We start from the raw sequence: 26,154 nt of genomic DNA on the forward strand, positions 1-26,154 counted from the left end.
CGCGCGCGCGCGGGCTGTACGTACGTACGTACTTCGTTGCGTTATTACCTCGATTTCATTTATCGCCAGTTATTACGGATTTTCCGCTGACACGCTTTGAGGAATTCTCCGAATCCGCTAATCGAACGTGATCCATCCACCGAAATGATCGATCGCCAATTTTTTGTTTCCCGGCGGAGCGAAGAAGCTGAGATATCTCAATGATTTCAGTAGTAGCCTTATTCGGTCGACGAATTCGTGTTTCTCGGATGAAAATACTCTAGGAACCAGTTCCTCAAACGTTTCCAAAAACATTCAAAGAATGTGTTTTTTAATTTCCAGACTACCTCTAACTTCGAAGATTCCGTGTATTTGCGAGTTCACTCGCCTGGTACAAGTTGGTTGTTCATAGCGAAGTTTGGATGGACACTTCGGTCCCAAGGTAAGGAACAAATGCTCGGGCCTGCAATGAATTCACGTACCCTAACATGAGCGGTGAACGTGTGAATTGAAGTCTGCAGTATCATATGTCCGTTCATTATAGGACCGGAAACGGAAGCTCAAGGTTGAGTTCGCTCAATCGCTACGAATAGATTGTGCAATTAAAGCCGAGAGAAAAAGTGACGGGAATCCAAAGAGAAATAAGGATGAATTCTTAACATCGTACGTGGGGGTTGGCAATCGATTATTAAATCGTGGCGCAACGGAAGTTCGCGGCGTGTTTTTCTAGAAATTAAGAGGAGAAAAAAATAATAGCTACGCTAGAACTGCACTCTGTTTATCATTCGAGAGTAGATATTCGAGTCATGATCAAGAAGTGAAGAAATGTACGTGAAGATACAACATTACATATATACCACTGATACTTTTATGAACATACTGAGAACAATAAATCAGTTACATGGATCGGAATAAAAATTTCCGGATCTTATTTCAAGTAATATAGGAACCACTTTTTCCTCATGTCAGATTCATGCCTCATACGTGCACGGGATAAATCGCTGTCGATATAATATACTGAATGAATTGTGCAAAAACACGATTGCAATGTTAATCACTTCGGGGGACCCGTGAATCATCGTCGGTGCAGGTGTGAGGTGTGATCATCGTCGTCGATTATAGGAACAGAAGTAACTCACGATTTTTTTTTATTTAATTCACTTTGCTCAGCTGAACGTGGGTCAAGAATTTTGGTTTTCTCATTTTTTTCTCCGTAAGCCTCACGATAGAATCCCAGGAATAAGAAAATGAGAGTAACGTTGTAGACAAACGCAACGTGAGCCAACCACATCGGTCTTGCGCACCCCTTGTGAATGAGGTAAGTAACCTGCGCTCCGACAACGATAAATTGTACCTGAAATCCGTTAATTATCAAACATCCTTTAACGCCTCTTCGAATTGAACGAACGTCTTTCAATACAGTCATACAGATTCCACCGTTCTAGGCGGCTTGTGTGCTAAATTAATGGTATTCATTGCCAAATGTCGGTACAGAAGAATCTTTCTATCGATATTTTTACGACTGATGATGTAACGATAATTATTATTATTATTTTTCCCCGATTTCTCACACCGAGGAGGATTTAGGCATTATCCAAATGCCGAATACTACCTGGTTATGCTTTTTATATAGAATGCAGACGACGCAAACGATTCAAATATTTTTACAACTCTCTCCCGGAATTCGCTATTTCGCTATTTCAAATTGTATAAGTAACATTATCCAGTAAAAAAAAAAACGAATGACGATGGTAACGGAGGATTAAATCAAAAAGACTCACCAATTGGATCTGAGTTAAATATTTTTTCCACCACAAGTATTTTCGGTAAGACGACCCCAGGGCTGATACCATATAGTAAAGATACATCAGAACGTGTATTCCAGCGTTAATGACCACGCTGAGCCAGGCTGAAAAATTGTCAATCGTTGTATCATTTTATTTTATTTCTACAGTCGCTCGAAATTCGCGGACGTTCGCAACGTAATAATTGGTGTTCCGATTATGATAGTAATAAGCGGAGTAGATTTACCGTAAACTGATTGGCTAATTGGTTTGCTGACCGATTGATGCCTGTCGCCGAATGATTGATAGCCGGAGAAAGAAAGGGAGACGGTAAAAGAAAAAGAAACAGAAATAAAATCTAAATAAGAGAATACGAAATTCGGAAGTGGCCACACACGTACCTTGGCCTCCAGGTGTGTACAATGCCCCCAAGTACCAAGCGATGATCATAGCCACGTGATGATAAACGTGGAGAAACGTGATCTGTTCATCTTTCTTGCGTAGAACGAAAAATACTGTATCCATCAGATCGACCATCTTGCTCAAATAAAATAGCCAAATAGCTCTCGCGAGCTGAGGACAGAAAAAATTTTACAAAAAAAAAAAGAGAAAAATTAGCGGATAAATATCAATGTACGAATCGTTACATTCTCACCTTTGACTCGTTGTACGATTTCAATATTAATAAATAAAAAAAAAAAAACTGACGTATAATAATTTTCGTTTACGGAGGTTTTTTGAAATGCGCTACGCAAATATATTATTATCACAGTGTCGTTTTTATCCAAAATATTACCATTATACCGGATATCGCAAGAGTACGTATTATACGCGAAATTATTATTTATAATCGTGACTGAAAAATTATTGTCAAACGTCAAAATGTCGCGAAAAATTGATTAGCCGAAGTATTGACATCGTCGACGAGACATAGCCAAGACAATTCTTTTTCGAAGAAAAAATCAATGGAGAAATATAAAGAGACGGGAAAAAAAATCATCGCGATACGTGATCGGATTGATTCACGGTCAATGATCACAATTATCATACACGGTATACGCAGCGGAATCAACTGTCTTATACCGATATACATTATAACGATATGTAAATCCTTACAAAAACTAGTTTCGAATTTTATTGCCCTCCAATTATGACAAGCACACACGTTCACATCGGATGTGTCGGTGATTGCGATAATTAGATTTGATTGTAACTATTCGCGTTCAGCGAAACTCGAAACGAATATAATGTGATATCACATGCAGATATATATTTTTTTTGTTTTTTTTTTTGCCTGGGGTATATAACATTTGTGTGGTATGTAAAAACTGAAACCATCGTAAATTTATCGCTAAATGAGGATATCCCGCGCGTGTTTAACATTAAATTGAGGTATACAATTCATACCATTATCGTTAATTACATCTATTCAAATAGATACTCATGTTTCTCATCGTGAGAGGAAAAAAGAAGCAGCCTATAAGTCGCAGAACCGATGGAACATCCGACAAAAAATATTGAGCAAAGAAAAAAAAAAAAGAAAGAAACTAGAATTACACTACCGCTAGGGCCAACGAAGTGTTTCCTAAACAACATACGTCATTAGATTAAATTATAGGCGTATAAAATTATCAAACTTCCAGGATGTGGAGTTTATTTTCCACAATAAATTCCGCAAGTTATTATTAATATTAGTTATTGCTTACTCTGGTTGTCGTTGGGTTTTTGATTGGCACGGGACCGCAAGACAGGCTGTAATATCCAGTCGATGCACAAGCGACAACTTCGGCAAGAATGTACCCGCTTAAAAATATCTGCAGAATATTGTAGGCCACTAAAACACCTCTGAGTCTGAAAGGAGCTGCAGGTTTCATCCACCGCCTTCCATAGCTCAATAGGACAGCGTAAAGGGCGTACAAAACGATCATCAATGAGGGATTTTCGAGACCCGGCCAACCGTAAACTGCGGCATCTTCGACCAAGAATATAATTCATTAAATTCATCGAAGCAATCAGAGATCAGAATATTCATGAAATTGCTCCACTAACCTGGTACACCAAGGTACTTTTCCAAGAAATGAGGGATCGGTCGATCGAACATATTCAACAAATTCATTTCTTTTCATCGGCCATCTGCTGATAATAAAATCTGTGGCAACGTCAGTGTATTAAACAATTGAAGATTCGTTCCTCCTTTTGTTATTTCGGTGATGGCAGCACCGCCCTATATCACAATCGATAGAGTATAATAAACTGTAATAAATTTGCTTTTCTTAATATGAATACGGATGAATAAAATAGAATTCGTTTATTTTCAGTTATTTATTTTTGTTCTTTTTTTCCATTTTCTTTTTTGATTTTATTCTTTATTTTTTTTTTTTTTTTGGTTGTTTTTCTTTTCACTTTTCTTTTGTAGAATCCTCCCCAATTATGTACAAAAATATAATGAGAATCAATGATTATTACAGAGTTTATCATTAGGTAGGTACATGACAATGCGTGTATTTTTTTCAATATATTCGTAAGTCGCTTCCATCTCTCGGGTCGTTTCTTCGTTCACAGTATTTATCGGTAACAATATAGCAATAATCATCGTACAAAGAAGTATTAACTAACTATGGAGAACACCGTTTGTGGGATAGAGCAAGCTCGGTGTGCGTAGGTATGCTGACTCCGCTCTTTCATTATCACTGTTATCATTAAGTCATGTGACCAGGTCTTTTGCACTATTTTATCCCTAATCCTCATACCCAACAATTGATTTTATTTATCGTTTGTGTCATGAGACATGGCTGACTTGTGATCATTTTGAAATTTTGACGCTTGTTACGTTTCGTTCTGTTAACATCAATCAATACCGTTATTTCGCCTCGTCATTTAGGTGGAAGAAAGGTTTATTATTCGCAGGAGAAAAGGGTCGTGGGATTAGGACAATCATTGGTCCCGCCACCGCGAACTAGGAAGATTCTACACATTCTCTTGAGAGTTCTTCGATGGTTGCGGTCAGAAGCTTCTATCTTAAATTCAAATTGGAGTTGTAGAATAGGGCAAAAACCTGGTTCCGTGTTATTTGGAATAGTCTCTCAGCGTGTGAGCTCAACTATGTAACAATTTAGCAAACGCCAATAAGATCCAGTTGAAAGAGGGAGTACGAAATTTGAATTTACATGATAGTGGCACCGATTAATCAACGTTCGAACAATCGAAGGTATTGCGATGCAAAATTGGCACATAGCTAATTCTGCCTATCACACGGTAAAATGATTATGACACTTCAAGGGTGGGAAAAATGACAAATAGAGAGAACGAGAGCAAGATTTGAGTCTGAATCGAATTTGGTATGGCGAAAACTTGCCGAGTATGACCAGCAATTATAAGAATTTAAAATAAATAACAAACGATTTGTTAACAAACATCATAGTTCATATGTATGTATATGTACTGATGGGGATAGAAACGTGTTAAAAATGGAAGAAAAAAAGACGAGGTAATAACCCCGTTTTACACATCCCCAATGTGAAAGAAATCGAGTCATATTCGGATCTATCACAACTGAAAGATATCGGAGATACAAATTGGAGACAATGACTGATCGCATCACACTGCGATGAGTTTGTGACTTTTAGTTCCGTTCAATTAATATTTATGGTTGACAATTCATGAATTTTATTAATTTGTACATTTTTTAAGCTAGAAAATAAATGGACGCGTCTCATTATAGAGTCTCGAATTATCATCCAGATTTCATGGGAACGATCATTTCAACTCGTAACGTGCTTGTTTTATCAACTGCACTTTGTAGATAATTATGGTATTTGGTAAAGCGGTACACACATAGATCATAATGCCTTTGAGAGTTTCTCCTCTTCGGTTGTATTTAGAAAAAACTTTCAGGACAGGAGAAAATGAGGACTAATGAACACTGATTGTTCGTTAAGGCCTCAGATTTCAAAATATATTTAAAAAAAAATTAATAATAATAATAATAAAATAACGGTACCCCCTTTTTTCATTCTGTGTACATGCGGGGTTGACTATGTGTTGAAATTTTTTTAGCGAGATTAAAACGCGTGCTCAACATTCAGTGATTCGAATGATTTTTCTTTGTTTTTTGTTTTTATAAAAAGCAATCGTTTTACAGGAATGGAGAACGTAAAAAAGATTGCTTGGCTTTTGATAAACACAACAATTTTATACATATACACTCCTATCTAGTAGAAAATTAATAACAAAAAGCCTTACTTAAGTAATAACTTACGTAGCTAATGAACTTCCGTGTATCAATTAACTTTTTTTCTTTACACGAGCTTTAATCATAACTTTGTTCTATGATAAAGTCGAATTAAAAAAGGCTCTAATGTTGACATTGTGAAAGACTTATCAATCAATCATCGATGATGTATTTCTCTACTACATGATTAACGAATGATTCGCCTGATTCCATTAATTTGCCATGTAAACCGTGAACAAACAAAAAAAGAACGGAAAAATGAAAAACTTTAATTATAATTTGTGCAATTGTTGCACGTTTGCAGCTAAGAGATTTTATCAATCACGAATAAAAAATAATACCATAAAACAATACCAGTACGCCATACATAGTTTTATAAATAAGAAAAAAAGACGGAAAGCCGCGGATTTTTTTTTTTTTTTTTTCATTAAACCTAAGCAATTCTAAGTTTGGTAACTTAAAAATGTATCAGTGACCAATTCTAATCCTCAAGATTTAGTTTGCACGCCCATTAATTAAGTGACGTTAACTATACTCCCGACTGTTATTATACACTCACACTGTTGACTATACACGTTCGTAAGAAGCAAAATCCATCGCTACAAACGACTGAACACAAAGTTTTCATGTAAATCGTTTAATAAATTTTGCTGTTAGGGCCTTATTTAATTCAACTTGTCGCTAGTTAGTGTACAGTCGATAGCAAAACTGAAATGCGACTCTTATATTTATCCTCGTCTAAAATTATTTGCCAGGGACTGTACACTGGAGCAGAAAAAATTGAGGCCATAGATGTAGAGCGTCTAGGCAGAACACACGAATCATATATATATATATATCATTTTGTTGTTGTTGTTGTTGTTTTTCGTTTTTTTCTTTAATGTTTCTGTTGTATTTTCCCCCCAACCCATCCCACTTTAATTTCCAAATGAAATCCGGCACATCTTTGTAACGACGATTTAGGCCAGTTTTTTCTCTGTGTTATTATTTGCGACGTATCCATTGTTCGTTCCGTTACTGTAACAACTGTTGTATTCCTTGTTGTAAATTGTCGCATACGAAGAAACCCCATTTTGATGCGGCTTGGATTCGTCCTCGAGGACAGGCATGCAGCCACTGCTCGGGCTGGTTTCTCGTTTCGTGTTTTTCGAATGCGAGTATTTCGACTTGTAGAAATCGGAGAACAGACCCAGGAAGAGAACTCCGTGGAGACCGATCCAGATCATAAAACTGCGCGGATAATCGCATTCGGTGAAGAGAAGTTGGAATTGATGGGTCATTATCATGACGAACTGGACCTGTGTCGCAAAAGAAAAAAAAAAATATTCGTATACACTTCGATGATGTCAAAGGGGGTGATAAGCGTCTCGCCAGACTCTTTCCAGACGCTGTACAAATTTTTGATACAGTCCGTCAAATACAAAATCGATAATCGGATCGATTATCGTCAATCAAAAGTCACTAATGTCCGGAAGTAGTTTCAATTTGTTGATACAGCTAATCTTATCGTAGCGCCGGATCGTCAATGGATTATCCCAACTAATAGATACGCTCGTAAGTATATTTGAGGTATCGAAGAGAACATGATTCGATAGACGATCCCTTTTCACTTACCATTTGCATGGTGGTGAGGTACTTTTTCCACCAAATGTATTTTTGGTACTGAGGACCCATAGCAGCGACCATGTAATAGAAGTACATAACAATATGCACGAAAGTGTTTAGTAAGGCAAAGAATGTGCTGTGACCACCGGGAGCAAACTTCATCCCCATCCAGACGGAGAAAGGCATAACACCGTGGTGAATAACGTGAAGAGTAGATACGTGCTGGTTTTTCTTCCTCAGGATGAAGAAAAGCTGCAACGCAAAGAAATAACTCAGGCTTCTTCGGGAAATTCAGGGGCATACGGGGTGTACAAGAAATCAGCTATGAAAATATGACAATAGGAAGAAAACAGAGAAATTAGCGACTGATATTTTGCATGCTTATTTGAATCCCTACTGAATAAACGGGAGATATTTTCCAGCGGTCGAACGGCCCCCAAAAAAGCTTTGAACTTTATCATCACCTGTGAAGGCGACAACAGAAGCGTGGGAAATGCAAATAGAGAATCAACAAAGGTCGTCAGGTGAAGCTGCATTCCTTGATTTTTCGTTTCCCCATTATAAAACAGCAAATCATTCTACCTTTCACGATTTTCATTCATCGAAATTCATACTATGCATACGCGCATTAATCAAATGTTGTCGACCGATCTTATTTACACTTTGGTTGTTACACCCAGGTAGGTCATTCGTATTCAGGATCGAAGGTGACAACCGGATTTCATTTGCCCGATGTTATTCTATTTTCATAATAAAAAAAATGGCTTTGTCTAACGTGAACGAAGCAGGTGCGGTAACCCTACGGCAAATTTTCTCTCAACTGTTGAACTTGGAATGAATAAGTTTTTTCGCAATTGAATAACAGTTATCCAACTGTTCAATATTCTGTAATTATACGAGAAATGGCATAATTCAACAACGCCAACATTACCACCAACGTCATTAGCGTGTTTTTACATTGGTCAAGTATTTTTCCACGATATTCATACGGTTTACCGACAACGGCCTGAGAACTGATCAAGGTGATCGAGTAGATCGACTGGATTCATATTTCATGCACCGACGAAACTGGCCGGCGTTCGTCAAATATAAATATATGCTCACCGGTTATGAGGTAACGATATGCTATCTCATACCGGGTTTTCATAATTCTGGTCAAACTGCTCTGCCTCGTGCGAGAAGTTTCAGCGTCATCTATTTTCCGGATATCATTTTTTCAAACACATTCCCAGAACTTTTCGACTAAGAACCGAGTCTCGTTGTAACAAGTCGTACCGACTGTCGATCGAATGTAACGGATCGTTAATTTGAGTACAAGACTCGGTTTAATGAGTCAAGCGAGATTGAGATTCAGAAAAAGCTGACACAATCCCAGGTAAACTTCGCGGCCTTACGTCTTTTTGGTGAATTACTTGTTTCCATAAAACTTGTGAGCAATGGATATTAGCAAGTCCGTGATAATTGCGTCGAGCCGCTTTACCATCGACTACTGATTCTAAAATACAAGTTTTATGCATTACTATATTATGATTATCGTCTGCATATTAGATCCTGGTATAATGAGCGTATAAAAAATGTGCTCCAACAGACCACCCGAGATCAGTGCAGACACCGACAAGTTTCTAAAATGTACGTAAAAAAGAAGAAGGAAAAAAAAAAAAAAAAACATAAATAACCCGGTCATCCGTTACCGTCAGAATTTTTCGCAAGGACGACACACTATTTCGAATCGGTATTATAAGAGTTTAAAATTTACGACATTTGTTTTCACTTTCTCCGTGCCGATACGGAAGTGTACATTTTTATTAAATTATGAAATCGATAGTAAAATTAATATGTGACCTCAAAATGTTTGCTATTTAGGATAGCGTACTTGAAGCGAGTCTCGCAATTCTCGCGGTGGCGATTTGCGCTGCACTTCCTCCTGCGATTTCAAGGTTCGCCGCTTTAGAACTATTAGCGGCAACTCGCACCTCTAAAAAATCAAGGCTGTAGCTTTTCACAGGACTTTGCCCGCGTGATTTGATAATTACGAGAGTGACGCTTTGTGGATATTAGAAATTTATCGAACGGTCCACGTGATATTTTTATACTTACCGTATCGAAGAACTCTGTAAACTTGCTGAAATAATACCACCAGCATGTATTTGCCATCCTGAGGGCGAGGGGGCTGTTCGAATAATCGACCGGTTGACATCTTAGACTGTATCCTCTCGCCCAGCCGCTCATCAAGTACTGTAATGGTGAAAATTTTGATCAGCGTACAAAACAAGTGAAAAATAAATCAATAATTACTTCAGTTTCATAATTATATTTTCATAAACATAACGCGTTACGCAGGTAGGATGATGAAAATATCGTACGAAAACTGGCGATGTTGAGTACCTATTACATATTAGGCGTATAGGTATAGTAACTCAATAATTTTATTAACCGGAAAGGTTTTCTAAACGCTGTATTCGCGGACCAGTGAAATATCTGGCAGAATGACCGATAATTATTTGATCGACAAATTTCTCCGCTGTTGCGTTGGGAGTTTCGTAACGCGGATACAAGATAATACCACGTGTATAAATTCACCGCGTATAAATCCACCGCTATAACTCGATCGATCTATACCAGCTCACATCGGCGATACCTCTATCCGTTCTACGAGTATAAAGTCCACTCGATTAGGTGGACGAATTTGCAGATGAATTTCATTCAACCAGATCGGCAATAGAGATCTGGGTACCGACAACGTAACACCGAATCAGTTTTAATACATAACACAGCAGCGAGTACAAAATAACGCCGATAAATCGATAAATACGCCGAACGTCAATACAATTTCAAGTGTTACAGTTAACGAGATCGGGTGTGCGTGGGGGCGTTAGTTTTCTTTCTTTTTTTTTTTCTCCAAATTTAATTCGTTACTTCATTTTTTTTTTTTCCTTTTATTAATGATTCGAAATTTGAAAGGTAGGAATGTCAAAAATAAGAAACTTGGAAAAACAGGTTTCTGATACATTACGTAGCTCGAGTGAATAATGTAACAGAAACGCAACAACACACATATCATATTACTTCCTACTTCAAACCATCGCGTATACCCAAAGCGCATTCCGCAAGTGATCGTCGCGTCCGCCACGTTCGTATACGTACACGAAGCATACTTATACCGAATACATCGGTTCAAAAATACCGACGCTTTGAATTTCATATTCAAATCACGAGTCGCGCTTGCTTCGCTGTGCCATAAAGTTTTGCGCGGGCAATTTCAAACGAAAATTCTTTTATTTACACGCAATTCAATTATGATTCATTTTTTCTCTAGCTCTCTCTCTCTCTCTCTCTCTCTCTCTCTCTCTCTCTACTCCGTCGAATCAAGCGACATAATTACTTACACGAAATTGTTACTTTAAATCCCTCGAGAAATCTGATACTCAAGCCTACCGTTTAAACGCGACGAAAGCAAATAAGATAACCAGACGGACGAGTCGTCTTTTATGTCATCCATGGCGCATTGCGTTGAAAAAAAAAAAAAAAGCAAAAAATATTTTATTACAAACGTGGTTCATTAGGAGATTAATGGCTTGAACGCCGAACGTTTGACGGTAAAATTAAACGGGTAACAGGATATGCGACGGGAGGTGCGATGAAGCCAATAGCAACAAACCTCGTAAAAGATCCATGTTGAGAAAACTGTCTGTACGAAATTGTAGACAATAAGGACGTGCCTTAAGTCGAATGGTTTTCTGTTCTCCATGAGCCTTGGCCCGATGGCTTTGCTAAAATAGGCATAACTGATGCAAATCAACAGCGTCGGAAAAGGACTGCTCATCATCGCCCAGTCGTTCACCCTCGGATCTGAAATAATTATTAGATTTTTAATCTATACCTACAACTGCGATGCTTCACAATCGACATCTATGATTTTCTATTTTCAAACATGCGAAAAAAGAGAGAAGAAAAAACTAAATGCCAACAGGATAATCAAGAAGAAGAGAGAAATATCTAATTTCGAATGCCCTGCAGTTTTTCTTTTTTTTTTAATTTCACATACAGGAAGATCTTTAGGCGGCCGAATATTTTGTGTATATAAAGAATGTAACATCGGTGCGTTGAACCGTCAATAAAATAACTAGACATTATAATTTGCCAACGTATGTATAATTTTACATTCTCCGCTGACCTTCGGGTTATATGTAATATGAGATTAAAAAAGTCGGAAAAAGAAAAGAAAAAAATTCCTACAACTGCACTACAGCAGCGGTAGCGGTTGTAACTATTCTCATCTTCACCTTCTCGAATTAATTGGTCAATAAGTGAAAGAAAAATGTAATTGACCAGGCGGGGCGAGGTAAATGTGTATACGGAGAAAACTGTTATTATAAATCAGACGTCAGCTGTGATGCACACTGCGACTATGTTACGCGATGAAAAGTTCATCCGAGGTTATCGTCGATAGTTAATTTGACGAACTATGTATTCACCGTCATGAGCAATTTATTACAGTCCCCAATCGTATCTTTACTATAATCGTTCGCTCTTACGTGTACGTCAGTAGAAAAAAACAAACGAAGAAAAAAAAAAAAACTGGAAGAAAGAATGAAGTAAAAAATCAGAAGTAAATTAATAACTAATTGATAAATGACCAATTAGTCGAAGTGGGTTAAAGTTCAAAATTTTCTCTTTAGTCGGTAATAAATCAAACTCCGTGGTCTCCGGAGTCGTAAGAATCATAGCTGCGGTTGCATAATTGAATGAGAATCGACAATTAAATTACAATGAATGAAGTTATACATTACGTATTCCTGGGAAATCTTAACGATTAATAAGGGAATATTCCAACATTCCGATGTATTTCATTATAACGTAATTAATACGCTGACTCGGATTCTTCACTCTTTTCCAAATGTTGCAACTGTCAATTTTCATACACCAATAGTATATCGTATTACCTATCAAAAACGCCGATTCGACATTTGTACGTAGAAACGTATCCTTGAACGGAGGAGGATGAATAAATAAAAAATAAATAAATATACGGAAATGTAACAAATATATATATATACAATAAATTGAAAGATTGAGAAACGAATATCAGGAAATCGATGATAATATAAAACTTATATGCATATACCTATATAAGATGTTTATTTACTATAGGTCAAGGTTTTTTTTCTATACAAATATATTATTTAATATATCAAATATATATTCATTGTGTGACACGTGCAGGTAGGTTTGATTTGAAGAGATATAGTTTTAAGGTCATAAACCTTCTGACCATGGAGTATGTTATTACCCATGATGATATGAATAATTCGATACATGTGGTAAATTATATACATATTTATCCTTCTTTTTTAATTTTGAGTTGATTAGGAGTGTAATGACGCACACGAAGCCTTGGATGATTGATATAATTTCGTTGGATATTTTAATTAAATTAAATCTTCCTTCAATCAATATCAAGTTTAATTGAGAAAAAAAAACTCGGTGATCGTTTGTGAAAATCAGATAAATCTAGACGACGGAAAACGTCATTTGGAATGACTCGAATTTCTGACATTTTTATCCATCTGCATATAAATTTCTGACGTATCAGAATGAGAAAAAAAAATGGACGAATAACTCATTACTGAGTATATATAATAATCTGTAGAATTGAAAGGAAAAAAAGAACAAAAAAAAAAAAAAAACTGCTCTCTTAGAATTACACTCGATAACGTTGAATTCATAATAATTATAATTCATGAATTTGGCGCGCGAATTGAATAATAATAACAACAGTAATAATGATGATGACGACGATATATCGCACATTTCGAGTTTAAAAAAAAAGAAACAATCTTTTATATGATTTCAAAGACTAAGCGGGTCGGGTTTTTAAATCGAGGGCAGTAGTGTATAGCTGATGGTGCATTTTATGAATATTCATGCATCGCGTACATATGACCCATATATCGCGCAATATTGTGTTGAGTTTTAAGTACATATGTATAATAATTTTTAAAGTTGTCAACGTCAGCTGTACATCAATTATCACGTCCGCGTAGAGTGTCTTAACTTTTTCAAGTACGTTGCTCGTTTAGTCGCGTAGGTTAAATGCATATAAGTACCCCTGAAATGTAGCATCATCATCGTCATTATATCATCATCAGTAGCGGTATTTAGTACATAAAACCGTGTCATCGACCTTAATAATCGATCATGTATATGTAAAGAGGTATGTAGAGTAATTCACTTGCTATCCATTTGCCATAAGTATATATATAGTTTACGTATTCGAGTACACAAGTATGTATAGATTTTTAGATGATTTACAAAAGACTCGAGTATATCCACTAGAAACATATTACAAAAAGAAAGATCCTAAAAAGTAGACTAAATTTTACATATATGTATATTACCTATGTGACTTAAATTCATTGTCAACGATACCGAATAATCAGCAAACACCTATATCGGTTCTAAGGAGTTTCTTTCTGCAGTGAAGACGAAAAAAGAAAAGAGCAAAGTGCATCGTGCATTCGTTATGGCACGGATGATAAATTATAGCGTAGAAGGAGGAAAAAAGAAGTGTCGAAAGGTGAGGAAATTACAATTGATTAGTAAATGACTGAATATTATAGGACAAAAAATAATTATAGTTATAATGAAAAAGATTATTAGTACATATGATGTGCGAAAAACTTGTTATTCCATGTTTCATTTTTTGCTTCGGCATTTGTAACGACCACCTCGATTTCAATTGACGAGTTATTTTTTCTCTTCTCCTTTTTTCTATATTTCTTTTACTCTGTGCCGATATCCGCTGTGGGTAGGTGAATTGTAAATTTTCGTAATTACGTGTACTTACCGGACTTATTGTCCATGAGATCCCGGTAGCCATGTACAAAATCTGTTACTATACTCGTCATTTTGATGTACCTGAAAGTTTGGAAAAATTCATAAAATTAGTATCGAACAAACGGCGGAAACAATCGATGGGAAAAGGGTAAACGAAACAACACCGTGAAATCGCGACGACGATTAAAATATATTTTACCAAGAATTCAACGTCGCGGAATCGTTAGTCAACTGCAGACATATCAATTCCGTCTTATTCGTAACGTACCAAGTATCCCCGAGTATACGCTAGTTACTTGAAAATTTATGTTGTATGCCTAGGAATGCTAGGACTCAATCTAGCTATAATCAATCGATAGTTACGAACGTCAATTTTGATACGAGGTGCCCCAGCTTGCACGCATATGAAACGATTAAACGGCAAATCCGCATCGTAAACCAGTCGACGATTGATATATAGGCATTCTCTGAATTTGTTTATTTGTTTGTGTTGTTTTTTTTTTCTTTCTTTTTTAATGAATAAATTCAACAAATTAAACTCCGTACTCAAAAATTTTGTTCCTTTAAAAATCTCGAGGTTAATGTTATGTATTTTCAGAGAGAGAAAAAAATATATATATATATTTTTTTTTTTCGTCTTACAAGTGCAATAATTCTTTCTCTCCTCACTGGACGAATCGATGATAATCGCGTAGTGATTTTAGAGAGAAAGAAATGATAAAGTAGTAATTTTAGCGATGCTTAGCTTTATTCCGTAACCTTGACACGGATCCAAGTATGGGTAAAGTTTATTAATATTATACAATATAGTTATTCTTTTATTTATTATAATGTTTAGCGTTCCACTTTTTTCAGGAATATACCGTCGACGAGAAGACGGTAGGTAACCGATGAATAAAGGCCATGTGCCGCGCGACGAGCGCCTATATATACCTTTGCATACCTGTACATATTACATAACCTAAATAATTGATTACCTGACATAATACATCGCACACTCGAGTACATATTACGGCGACGTATGTATACATGTGTTTCTTTTATGCAGGGATAATGTCAAAGCGGTTTCTCAAAGATTTGCGATTCACGCGTAACGAATGTTATTATTGGGGGCTTCGTGTACATAGAATAATATACGTCAAAATTTGTACATAATATACGATACGTGTATACCTCGCTGCCAAATGACAAAACAGTTCGGATATGATCCGCGAACTTTATCGATGTACGATACAACGCGGAACATGGGTGTCCCCAGCTTTCGACCGCACAAACCGCACACCTCGTCGCCCCGTCAATTGCAATTGGGAGAGGAAGCAGCAGAAGAAAATGACAACACGGAAGAAGATAATAACCGAGAAAGAAGAGCATCGGAGCGCCGTCGGCAGATGTCTAATGGAGCGGTTCTAGGTCCGACCTGACTCGGGCCAACCTGACCCAATTCTGCGTGGCTAACCTAGCTCTAGATAAAATCCAGTCGAAACCAACTTGCGTGTATAACAACGAGTGTTCCACCCGAACCTGACGCTTATATTAGTTCTCATTACGTCACCGTCTGCTAAATTCCAGGTGCCCTCTCCGGGACTCTTAACGTCGACGCTTGTTAGTCACTCGTATCTTTTCACCAACCGTCTAACGCCCTGACGTTTGTAAAAAGTAATCGTTTCTCGACTTGGGCGTGAAAAATTTGAAAGAAAATAAATCATTCATATTTCACGCATCGCGTACGACGTTGTAGCGAAGAGTGCAAGCGCGCTTCAAACTGATTGGATATCGATCAATTTTCTTTATTTACTTTTCTTTTTTTCTCCTCTTCACTACTCGAACTGGTCATAAAAATTTGTCGATTCGGTATTTTTAGAATATCGCGAACGAGCACTAGAGCCACACGTATACGTCCTTGATGTGGATAAAATTTAGATCCGGCCGTATTTAATTGTTATTAATAAATTGGTTTGTTTTGTTTTGTTTTTAATTCTTCGTACGAAAGATATCAGATTTGCGGAGAAACGACGCCGGATGTATATGAATATTGATCATTCCTAAGAAGAAAAAAAAAAAAAAAGACACATTCAGACGTAATAAAAATTGATTCAATCTGAGTGAGTACGAACGTTGATGCGCAGTAGTATATAAGATTCGATTAAAAAGCAAGTATAAGCTGAAAAAACTTCTCATGTTTGAATTTCAAATAACTACGATAGTCTGTCTTTCTTACTATCACAGGTACTACGTACCAGTTACGGAGAGCGGAGATTATTTCATTATCATACACGTTATATGGTAAACTGGTATCAATCTGCACATCAAAAATGTCAAAAAACCAATAACGATATAATATGAGCAAAACATTATATACATTTTTTTTCTTCCAGAGTCTTAAAATTTAATCCACTAAAAAATTGAATTTAAATTTGCACCCGACCGCAGACTTTGCGATCCTTGAAACGAAAACAAAATAATGATCATAATAGTAATTTGATTCGATTTTTTGTACAACAAACTCTCGGGGTACGCGTATAACAAAAAACTAAGAGGGCTCAACCAAAATACGTGAATTCAGACCGTGTACCTGTATACTGGTATATAAGTGTGTAATTTTTTTATGAAAAATCCTGATATATTCGCATGAATCGTTTGCACATAATCCATGTTCTTTTTGTTTTCTTCTTATTCTTCTCGATTTTATCAAAACCTCATATAATATTATATCCAATCGATTAGTGCGTATCGTCAGATGATAATCATTGAATAGCGAGGCTTTCGGATTACATCATGTATTCCGCATTAAATATAGCTTCAAAATTCTTCCGGTCTAATGATATTTCATCGCGTTAGTTTTCACTATCGATCTTCACGAGTGTAAATACCGACGATAATGTACGTGCGTACGGTATACATACAAGAAATGTATCAAGAGACGGGTAAAATGAACGGGCAGCACGTGCGAATGGAGATTGGCGGTGGGCCGTGGGGTTCGAGAACTACGTCTGATGTAGATATATTCCGGTATATAACAGTATCGAGAAGAACTTGTAAGGGTTTTATTGACGTTTACGGAGCATCGAGGGAATCGAACGCGTAGCCTTCGGAGCGAGTCATCCTCACGAATGGAAAAAAATCGCGAGATTGATCTCGCGGATTTCGTCGAGCTTCATTCCCCGGCTTTTGAACGTGCAAAATTTAATCGCGCCGTTTCGATGTGCGAGAAAAAAGGAAGAGAGAAGAATTATCACTCCCGTATGCAGAATGATGTGTAATCCATGTATTCCGCGTGCGCGTGTACGTTGATTTCGAAATTCCACTAATGATAACTGATGGAAATTTAATAGCTGCAAAATAAATATCCGAAACTTTTGACTTTGGGTACCATACATAATACGATCGACAATTCGGTAGTTAATTGTAAATACGAGTTATAAAAAATTTCAAATATCTACAGTATATGAAATACGGGTAATAATTGCGGTTCCAAAAGGCCAACGTGCAGAAAAAAAACAAAAAAAAAAAAAATCTACTACGCGGAGTGGTGAGCTGAGACGGATGTACTATGTATATTAAATTTCGGTAATGTGTAACATGAAAATAGTAAAGTAGAAGAATTTTTTTAGTTTTTTTATTTTCTGATCTCTTCAATTCCGTAACAAGTTCGACAATAGTGTAAGTTCCGCGCGGTTTGTATCAATACTTCTAAAGGCCTATTCGCGCGTCGCCGTAGATCCTATAAGAAACGAGCGTAAAGGTGTACGTATAAAATGCCTCGCAGTCGTAGCGAGGCACAAGCCAGTAAAGTATTTAGTAACTTTCTCGCAGTTTTTTTCAAAGGCTAATCTTACGCAAGACTCGAGATGACGAACAGTTTGCCCGGAAGAAAAACGACGATGACGACGACGACGATGACGCTAACGATCGTGATACGTCTCGTTTTTGGTCGAAAGTTGAGAATTCGAGGTTCGAAATTTAGTCCTCCGAAACTCCCACTCAAATATCAATAATAATAACGATAATCACGATGATGATAATAATGATGGTGATGATGATGATGATGATAATAACAATAACAACAACAGAGATCGCTTGTATACACACCGACGAAGATTGTAAAACCGAAATCGATCGATTGCATAGCTGATTTTCAATTTAGCTTTTATTTTTTTTGATTTTTCACACACCTAGCGCAACATCACCGCGTCGTATGCGTTGTCTGGTCTTCGCTCACCAACGATAGGTATAAAATCGTATATAAAATTCAATTAGCTATTGAAACTCTTCGAATGTATGAAACTAATAACATTTATTATAATAATAATGAGGTGAAACTGTCGCTACTATTTCATAGGTATATTTACCATAATTGAGTTACTACATAAATTGAAACGTGATTAAAAACTTTACGCGAGTATCCCGTGGCGGTTAATATTGGATATTTTCATCAGCCGCGTAGAGTTTGCAGCTAACTATACATGTATACAACACGATGTCCGATCGATCGGGATGTGAGACGCGTGACATCGATGTGGGACACGGAAAAAAGAAAAATCAAGGAGACACAGAAACGAAGTCCGAATCGAGCCAATTTTTATTTTCCATTGCTCCGTCGGCGCGGTGCGCGCGATATTTACACGCGTTTAGATTTTCAATATGTGCGTACATAGGCGCCTGGATTATCTACCTATGTATATTATACATGCATTTATTTACACTCGGAAAAGCGCGTGTGTAACTATCGATAATAATGGCGGTTGAATAGAGACATGTGTCCGAGGTGCGCGTCCTATTTATTTATTCCTTCTCGAGGGTCACGTGTGCGATGTGTGTTACCTGTACATGTATACGCTGATTTTCGGCATTGATTTTCATACCTATGTACAACCCTCACTCGCGAACGCTCTTTATGACGCAGGCGAAGCGAATAAAAAGAAAGGAAAAATGAAAGATAAGTAAAGTGGCCATCAATTTTACGTCAAACCTTTCGCCCCTGCGGTATTGCAAATTCGTGCCGACGAACGGAGAGAAAAAAGAAAATACGTTATTTTCCACCAGGTAGAGTGAGTGCCGGTTGTTCGCCGGGATTTTCCCTTACGTAAAAACAAATGACGAGAACGTACGAATAATGATGTTTTTATACGTATTCCGATTTCCACTCGCGATTTCGTTATACGTATATTACAGTTTCAAGAGAGTTCATCGTCTGCAGCTGACTCTCGATGTGCTTCCCACCACACCGAAGACCGACGAAAATCTCGTTTTGGGAGCGGCTATATGTATACACACGTAGGTATACGTACACGTGTGTACGAAACGCGGAAGTATCAAAATCCGTCCACTTCTGTGTGGTTAGGAAAGATTCGGCAATTCCGGATATTTTCCAGATGTATCTTCTCGGTTGTTGAAGAGAAAAAAAAAAGAAAAAAAAAAAGAATAAAAGTAAAAACGAATCAAAAAATTATTTTCCATCCCCTCCGACACCGCAGTCGCGTCGTGAGGACCGTCGCGACGTTGCGTTCAAACCCCATTATACAAATGTGGTAATGAAAGATTTTTCGACAGATATATAGGATACCCTCAGTGTGTCGTTCGTTGATTGCGGTGCACTCGGTACTTTACGACCGTAGGATAGTATAAAATTAGTTTCGTTGCTGGAGGCAGAGAATTGTTTCGAGTTTGATAATCACATGCCCCGCCAAAATGGACGAAAATAATAACAATAATGATGACGATAATTATCACGAAAGCACGTCGTTCGGGGGAAAAAGTCAACCGTGGAGCAAAAGCAAGTCGGCAGCGGTGCGAGCACCGGCTAAACTGGGGGAATATATTTCGCAGTAGAGATTTTAAGGTGTATAAATGATTAATGTTCGTTCGCCAGTGGCAACGAGAGGAAAGCGAGGGTTTTGTGAGATAATATTAACACCGGCCTTACAAAATAGTTAAATAGACCCGCCGTACAACAGATAACAGGTTGTCTCCATATTTCTTTTTTATTTTTCCGTTCCGATCGCTAGACGAAGAAAGAAAGGTCGCTACGAGATGCGGAGGATACGCGAGGTAAATATAAAAACAAGTGAAAAGAGGAGCGACGTACACATCCGGGAGAAGGATTCTACCGGGTAAATAAAATTCACCCGTGTCGAGTACACGTCGGTGACGCGGCGTTCAAAACAATATGCATTGAAATATTGCGGGCAAAAATGGAATGGCATCGAGGGGGTGATAACACATGAAAAGAGAAGGAGGAAGAGGAAAACGTAACCGCGATTAACGATCACCCGTTAAAACCGATCGTTATCACCGTCGGATGACCGAATTCTCGCGATCAGATAAAAACGCAAGTCATAGCGCGATAATAGGTGATATAATCATAAAGTCCCGGTATTCGCAAATATATCTGAGCGCATACGTATACTTAATCTCAATGCCGATGGCGGTGAATCATTAAAAGCACGGTAATCCTCCAATTGAATTCGATGAGATGCGAAGTTCGGAAAGAAACTGTTGTTGTCCGAATAATCGTCTCTTTTTCTTCTTTTCCTTTATACATATTTATGCTACCACCTGTTCAGAGATTCTTTTTATGATCCTCTTTTTTGTTATCATCGTTCAGAACACGATATAGATACGCGTAATGTAGAAGCTTTTCAAAAAATAATCCAACCCCTCATTCGCGGTGAAAAAAAGGATATCGCTACTACGCAGACGTTGGATAGTTTTTTTTTGTTTTTTTTTTTTCAATTTTTTCAATTTTTCAAATTTCGTATTTTTCCGTCATTCGAGCAACGCGTTCGGGGGATAAAAAGAAAGCCATAATAGCGCGCGGCGACGAATACGGAGAAAGTCCGTCCGGACAACGAACGGTCGGTCGTCTCAAACCTTGGCCGGAAGCAGGCAGCGATGTCGTTTGTACCGGAAGCATCGGCGGCACAGCAAAAGCAAGACATCGGCAGAAGCGATACCGGTCGTCGTGAGGCGAGAATGCGCGAAGTTACACAAGTAAGAGCAGCTTGGCTGTGCTCGTGAATCGCATTACGACCGCCAAAATGCAAATTCGCCGCGCGCGTGGTCGAGTTTACGAAACATCCGATCGTACGATCCTCCCCTGTAGTAGGTTTTTCTCTTTCCCTCGTACCCCCGCAACGGCCTCATCAATTTTTTCCGTTCAAAAGTATCCCCCCCGCAGCACCTCGCGGATCTTTATCTTCTTAAAAAGTCGGGGAAAAAAAGGAGACACGGGAAAAAAGAAACCTCTACTTTTATTCGCCTTCTCGTAGTGCGTTTTCTACAGGCACGTTACGAGAATTCTTAAATAAACTTTAATGAATGCGCGTGGAGTATTTAAGGTACGTTAGTTTCGGTACTAACGACACACTCAAATAATTGCATAACTTCGGCGATAGAATCGTAATTACACGGGGATGGAGGGAGTTGGTGAGCAAAAAATCAAGAATCACCTTAAGAAATACCGAAAATCATGGCGGGAATAAGAATAAAGATAAAAAAAAAGCGTGAAATACTCGTAGAGTAGTCTAGTCTGGTAGCCATTGAGAGTGAGAGTGGGATGGACCAGTTAGATAAGTAAAATAAAGGGGGGTAACGTAGTTTTCTCCTTTTTTTTTTTTTTCTTTCGCACCTGGGAGAATTGTTACATAGTGACATTAGCAGCGTCGACGGCCGCACACGCGTGTACAGCGAAACGAGCCGGTGATCCTGAACGAATTTTTTTCACCCCTCTCAAGGTTAATTCAATTTTTTCATAAAGAATGTTAACGCGACGAAACAATTCGCGAAGCAGAAAACACTCGATGCTTTTCGTTTCAGGTTGTGAGAACGCGGCGAGCAGTTCTCGCCTGTATCGCGAGTCGCGACAAAAAGCCGGGTTTAGAATTCCAACCGAGGAAGGGTTTGAATCGATTGAGATTTGGGCACCCTAACCTCAACCTCACCCTAATCCTGAACCTATGGAATACCGAATACCGAACTTCAACGAGACTAGTAGGTCAGGAACTCCATTTTGCACACAAAACGCGTAGACGGCCGACACCCACCTGCTCTTTTCTCGTCCGTTATTGTATACCCGGAGGGAAAAGATTCACAACCACCTCTTCGATTATTTTATATTATATTATATTAAATTATATTATATTATATTATGGTTATAGTTGTTATAAGCATAAAGATTTAAATGTGTTATCTTCTTATATGATCACCTGCCCTCGAAGCACATATGCATACTCAATTATTTATTAATAAGAAACTTTTCATCGACGAAACTTGATACCCGTTAGGTTTTTTTTTTTTTTCTCTTTTTTGTTTTATGTCGACAACCGGAAGAAGAATCGATGTTTTATGAAACTATGGAACCGGAAAACAAAATTATCTACAAATTGGTCTGTCGCATGACAGAAAGGTTGTTCTCGAAATCCAGAGTTCGATTATCAAAGCGTTGTCGTCGTCGTCGTCGTCGTCGTAGTCGTAGTCGGTGTAGTTATGGTCGTTTTTCGTTGAATTCTTGGCTTTTTTTCAAACGATTGATACTTCTGTTCTTAGTAAGATAAATAATCTCACCAATTGATCAACGGAGTATGGAAATAAATATAGAAAAAAATGCGACTCAAACAAAACAATAACAGTAAATAAATAAATAAATAAATAACAACAAAAACAAATTACTCGTCGAAAGGAAAAGGAACTAGATATAACCAAACAACAACGAAACGATATTTTGAACCGTATTCTCGCGTTATCTATTATCGTACGTTTGATTTTAATGAAAAATTTATTATCGTGAGATATTATGGCGTACGATCACTGTATTTTCAATGCTATTTTATTTGATATTTATTCTTCACTTACTAACGAGGAACGCAAAATCTCCTCCGCTCACGCCGCTAACTTTTAGCACAAACTATCGAGTAGCGCGATGCGAAGGCGATTTTGATAAGCTGGAGACCTCTCCACCCTTCCCCTGCCCGGCTCTGTGCGAAGACAACCAGCGCCACTTTGCACGCCCTCCTTCTCCTTCTCAAACTCAAAGCTCCATTTTGCTGCCCGCTACGAATTCTAACTGCCGCCGCCACGGCCTCACTTCCAACCGCTTTCAGCGCTCCCCGCGACTACGCCGACGACCACGTCGAGGTTGTTCGACGTTCGCTCGCCGGTCTTTCCTTTCCTCTCTCTCTCTCTCTCTCTCTCTCTTTCTCTTCCTCTCCTTTCGGTTTACCTATCAATGACGTCATCCCTTCCCTCATCTCGCCGATTCGTACTCTGAAATCTCGATCATTTTCTCCGCGTCCCGTTCTATCGGTATGCCATATTTTACTTTTGTTTCTCATTCCTCCACAGGGTTATGAGATGGAACGCGGATCAGAGATTTTACTAATTGTAAGCGCCCATTTACCGGCCCGCCGTGATACCAGGAACAATTTCGTGCACCAATTTTCCTCTTCGTCAAGGTCCCGCCATCTGTACCCCTACGTTCCAAACTATCCTCTCTGCTTCCGTCTCTCTCTATCCCTCGTTCCTCAGTGATTCTCATCTCGGAGAATAAGGTCACGTCCTTATTTGATTTAATTTTATTTTATCTCGTTAATCATTGATTTGGAATTGAATCTTCGACCGATAGTTTTCTTTGAAAGATAATTAATTGTTCTCGTTTACCTTTTTTCTTCATCATTCTCGGTGGGATCGAAATCCCGCTAGTTGTTTCGCTCTATTCGGGTATTATGATATTGAAAAATAAATGAATCGAGATACTTTTTTGATGAAAAAAAAAAACTTGACACCGTGTCCAGGGAACATGATATTATAATTATGGGGGATGGATCGATGTTTTGCGATACACTATTAGGACTAGGAAATTTCGTTAATAACATCAATTATAGATCGCCGATATTTCGAGGCCTGGATTTAATCAAACGTCTTTTTGTATCCTCATTTTTATTATCATCATGACGCACGAAGGAATGAAATATAAAAAACAATATCTTCGGTAGATTATGCTAAATTTGTCCGAAGGATTTCAGCGATATAGGTATTACTTCGCAGGTGAGTCGGAATTGAATTTGGGAAAAGTAAGAAAAAAAAAATCGCGCTCTCTTCGAATTTGCAAATGAAATATGGGTAAGCATATACGATAACTGCTGACGTTGGTGAATAGTACGCTTCTCCGTTTTTTCCTTAATATGTCATGTGTAAAATGAATGTAATTGTATTATACCGACGCATCGTCTTATTTATTTTATCTACAATATGTTCAAAAAAAAAAAAGAACGAAAGCAGTAAAATTGTCAATTGTAAAATCCAAAAATGACGATTCACATGATTTTTATGGGAAGGAAAAACGTCTTTTTCGTCTAGCCCCACGTACAGTTAATTATTATTACATCATAACCGGATGTTTTCATTCACATTTGACAATTTGTACATTGATCAAGTTTTTCTGTTATTTATTTTTGGACCCTTTTTTGCCGTGAATTTCAAAAATCGGAATGGATTTATGTATATTCATGGGATATCACAAAATACGTAGTTGAATTGATACCTCTATATTATCGCCGCTGATTGACGTAGGCACTTATGTTTCTAATTAAATTTAGCAATTATTTTTACGAAATACGATTCCTGAATATTAACCCTTCACGGTCACTCTGGTCTCAACTTTGCAGAGGCTTCAAAACTGACAAATGTCTTTCATGGTTTCTCTTCGGTGAAGAGGTTTGTATCTTTCGGAAGTTAGGAAACTTTTTTCCACTATAGTTCACCCCGAATGTTTTACAACGTCCGAGGTGTCTGTACGTTACGATAACGGACAATTCAATTTTCCGCCCTCATATTCCGGAGGACCCGTTTCCGCACGGCGACTGACAATGAGTTGGAAAATCGGTTGGATCTATTTGACACTTGTAGGTGATTTAATTCACAATTAGACGTGTAACCGGGACGGGCCAATGAAATTCGTACGGTGTAACGAGCACCTGGACCAGAATGCGAATTTCTTTTTTTTATATTGAAATTGCAATAAATCTCACATTTGAAGTATACGCTAGTCAAGTTGGGTTAGGTTGGGTAATTGATTGATTTCGCTGTTTATAATTACCTTGATTATTTCGTTTATGAATTAACATAATCGTGTCACTTATTCGAACAAGCAATAATAACGTATTCAACGAGTACCTTTATGGTTTTTTTCTCCTTTGTTTCTTCTTCGCATTTTCATAATCAAAAATTCAAAGTCACAGACGGTGCAAAGTGCATATTCTTTCACAAGTATATAGAATTATTACCGTACATAAATCCGGAATTGAAAACTTTAAACCAATAAAATATTCTTCGGTCACAAACGGTCGTCGATTGATTAGTCCTCCTACACGTATAAGTGTACACACGAATACGATTGTATACCGTATTCGCAAAACTGCGCGGATTTCACGGATTTATGTTGCAAAAGATTTTTGTGTACTTCTGCAGAAATATCTTGTCGACAATGAAGAGTCCGATCTGAATCGAAACGATTTCGAATACATATCGCAAACCTAAATGAAAGCAAAAGCAAAAAAACGATCTTCCCAGGTCACGCTGTGACTTGAAATGACTCACGATTTTCAGGATAAAGAACTGAGCAGATTTTGAAAAAATTACTATTCAAATAAGCATCCCATCGAGCAGGTTACCAAAAATAAAAAAGAAGAGATGAAAAAAATTCGAACATCTACTATAGATAGG

At 37.7% G+C, this 26,154-nt stretch overlaps 2 protein-coding genes across 6 annotated transcripts; both read right to left on the bottom strand.

The window, feature by feature from the left end:
- Window positions 1-1,110: 1,110 nt before the first annotated feature.
- Window positions 1,111-3,950, bottom strand: LOC125502019 (elongation of very long chain fatty acids protein 4-like). Of its 2 annotated transcripts, XR_007279829.1 has the most exons (6): window positions 3,813-3,950; window positions 3,470-3,735; window positions 2,165-2,336; window positions 2,011-2,051; window positions 1,761-1,888; window positions 1,111-1,333 (listed from the first exon to the last, which is right to left on the bottom strand). XR_007279829.1 is itself a non-coding variant. In XM_048659485.1 (5 exons), the coding sequence occupies exons 1-5, from the start codon at window positions 3,877-3,879 to the stop codon at window positions 1,115-1,117; spliced, it is 852 nt and encodes a 283-aa protein (XP_048515442.1). In that variant the 5' UTR covers window positions 3,880-3,950; the 3' UTR covers window positions 1,111-1,114. The 2 variants fall into 2 exon arrangements, 1 of the variants encoding a protein (XP_048515442.1); XM_048659485.1 differs by lacking the exon at window positions 2,011-2,051.
- Window positions 3,951-5,405: 1,455 nt separating this feature from the next.
- Window positions 5,406-23,430, bottom strand: LOC105689021 (elongation of very long chain fatty acids protein AAEL008004-like). 4 transcript variants are annotated; one of them, XM_048659468.1, is made up of 6 exons: window positions 23,287-23,430; window positions 14,447-14,517; window positions 11,258-11,448; window positions 9,697-9,834; window positions 7,609-7,851; window positions 5,406-7,292 (listed from the first exon to the last, which is right to left on the bottom strand). In XM_048659468.1, exons 2-6 carry the CDS (start codon window positions 14,505-14,507, stop codon window positions 6,954-6,956), a joined length of 972 nt encoding a protein of 323 aa, XP_048515425.1. In that variant the 5' UTR covers window positions 14,508-14,517; window positions 23,287-23,430; the 3' UTR covers window positions 5,406-6,953. The 4 variants fall into 4 exon arrangements, with proteins under 4 accessions (XP_048515425.1, XP_048515435.1, XP_048515429.1 ...); XM_048659478.1 differs by lacking the exon at window positions 23,287-23,430 and adding an exon at window positions 22,999-23,273; XM_048659472.1 differs by lacking the exon at window positions 23,287-23,430 and adding an exon at window positions 22,479-22,974.
- Window positions 23,431-26,154: the final 2,724 nt, after the last annotated feature.

Source organism: Athalia rosae, chromosome 1 (assembly GCF_917208135.1).
Source record: "Athalia rosae chromosome 1, iyAthRosa1.1, whole genome shotgun sequence".
In the NCBI taxonomy this organism is placed as follows: Eukaryota; Metazoa; Arthropoda; class Insecta; order Hymenoptera; family Athaliidae; genus Athalia; species Athalia rosae.

Bases quoted from the DNA above. Each gene is read 5' to 3' on its own strand.
- LOC125502019 (XM_048659485.1), bottom strand. From the start codon at position 3,879: ATGAATTTGTTGAATATGTTCGATCGACCGATCCCTCATTTCTTGGAA. The intron at 3,736-3,812 runs GTTAGTGGAGCA...TCTTGGTCGAAG, and splicing joins AAAGTACCTTGGTGTACCAG to ATGCCGCAGTTTACGGTTGG. The intron at 1,889-2,164 runs GTACGTGTGTGG...ACAATTTTTCAG, and splicing joins GTACACACCTGGAGGCCAAG to CCTGGCTCAGCGTGGTCATT.
- LOC105689021 (XM_048659460.1), bottom strand. The intron at 11,449-14,446 runs GTAAGTACACGT...TAATTATTTCAG, and splicing joins TCTCATGGACAATAAGTCCG to ATCCGAGGGTGAACGACTGG. The intron at 9,835-11,257 runs GTTTGTTGCTAT...TCACCATTACAG, and splicing joins CAACATGGATCTTTTACGAG to TACTTGATGAGCGGCTGGGC.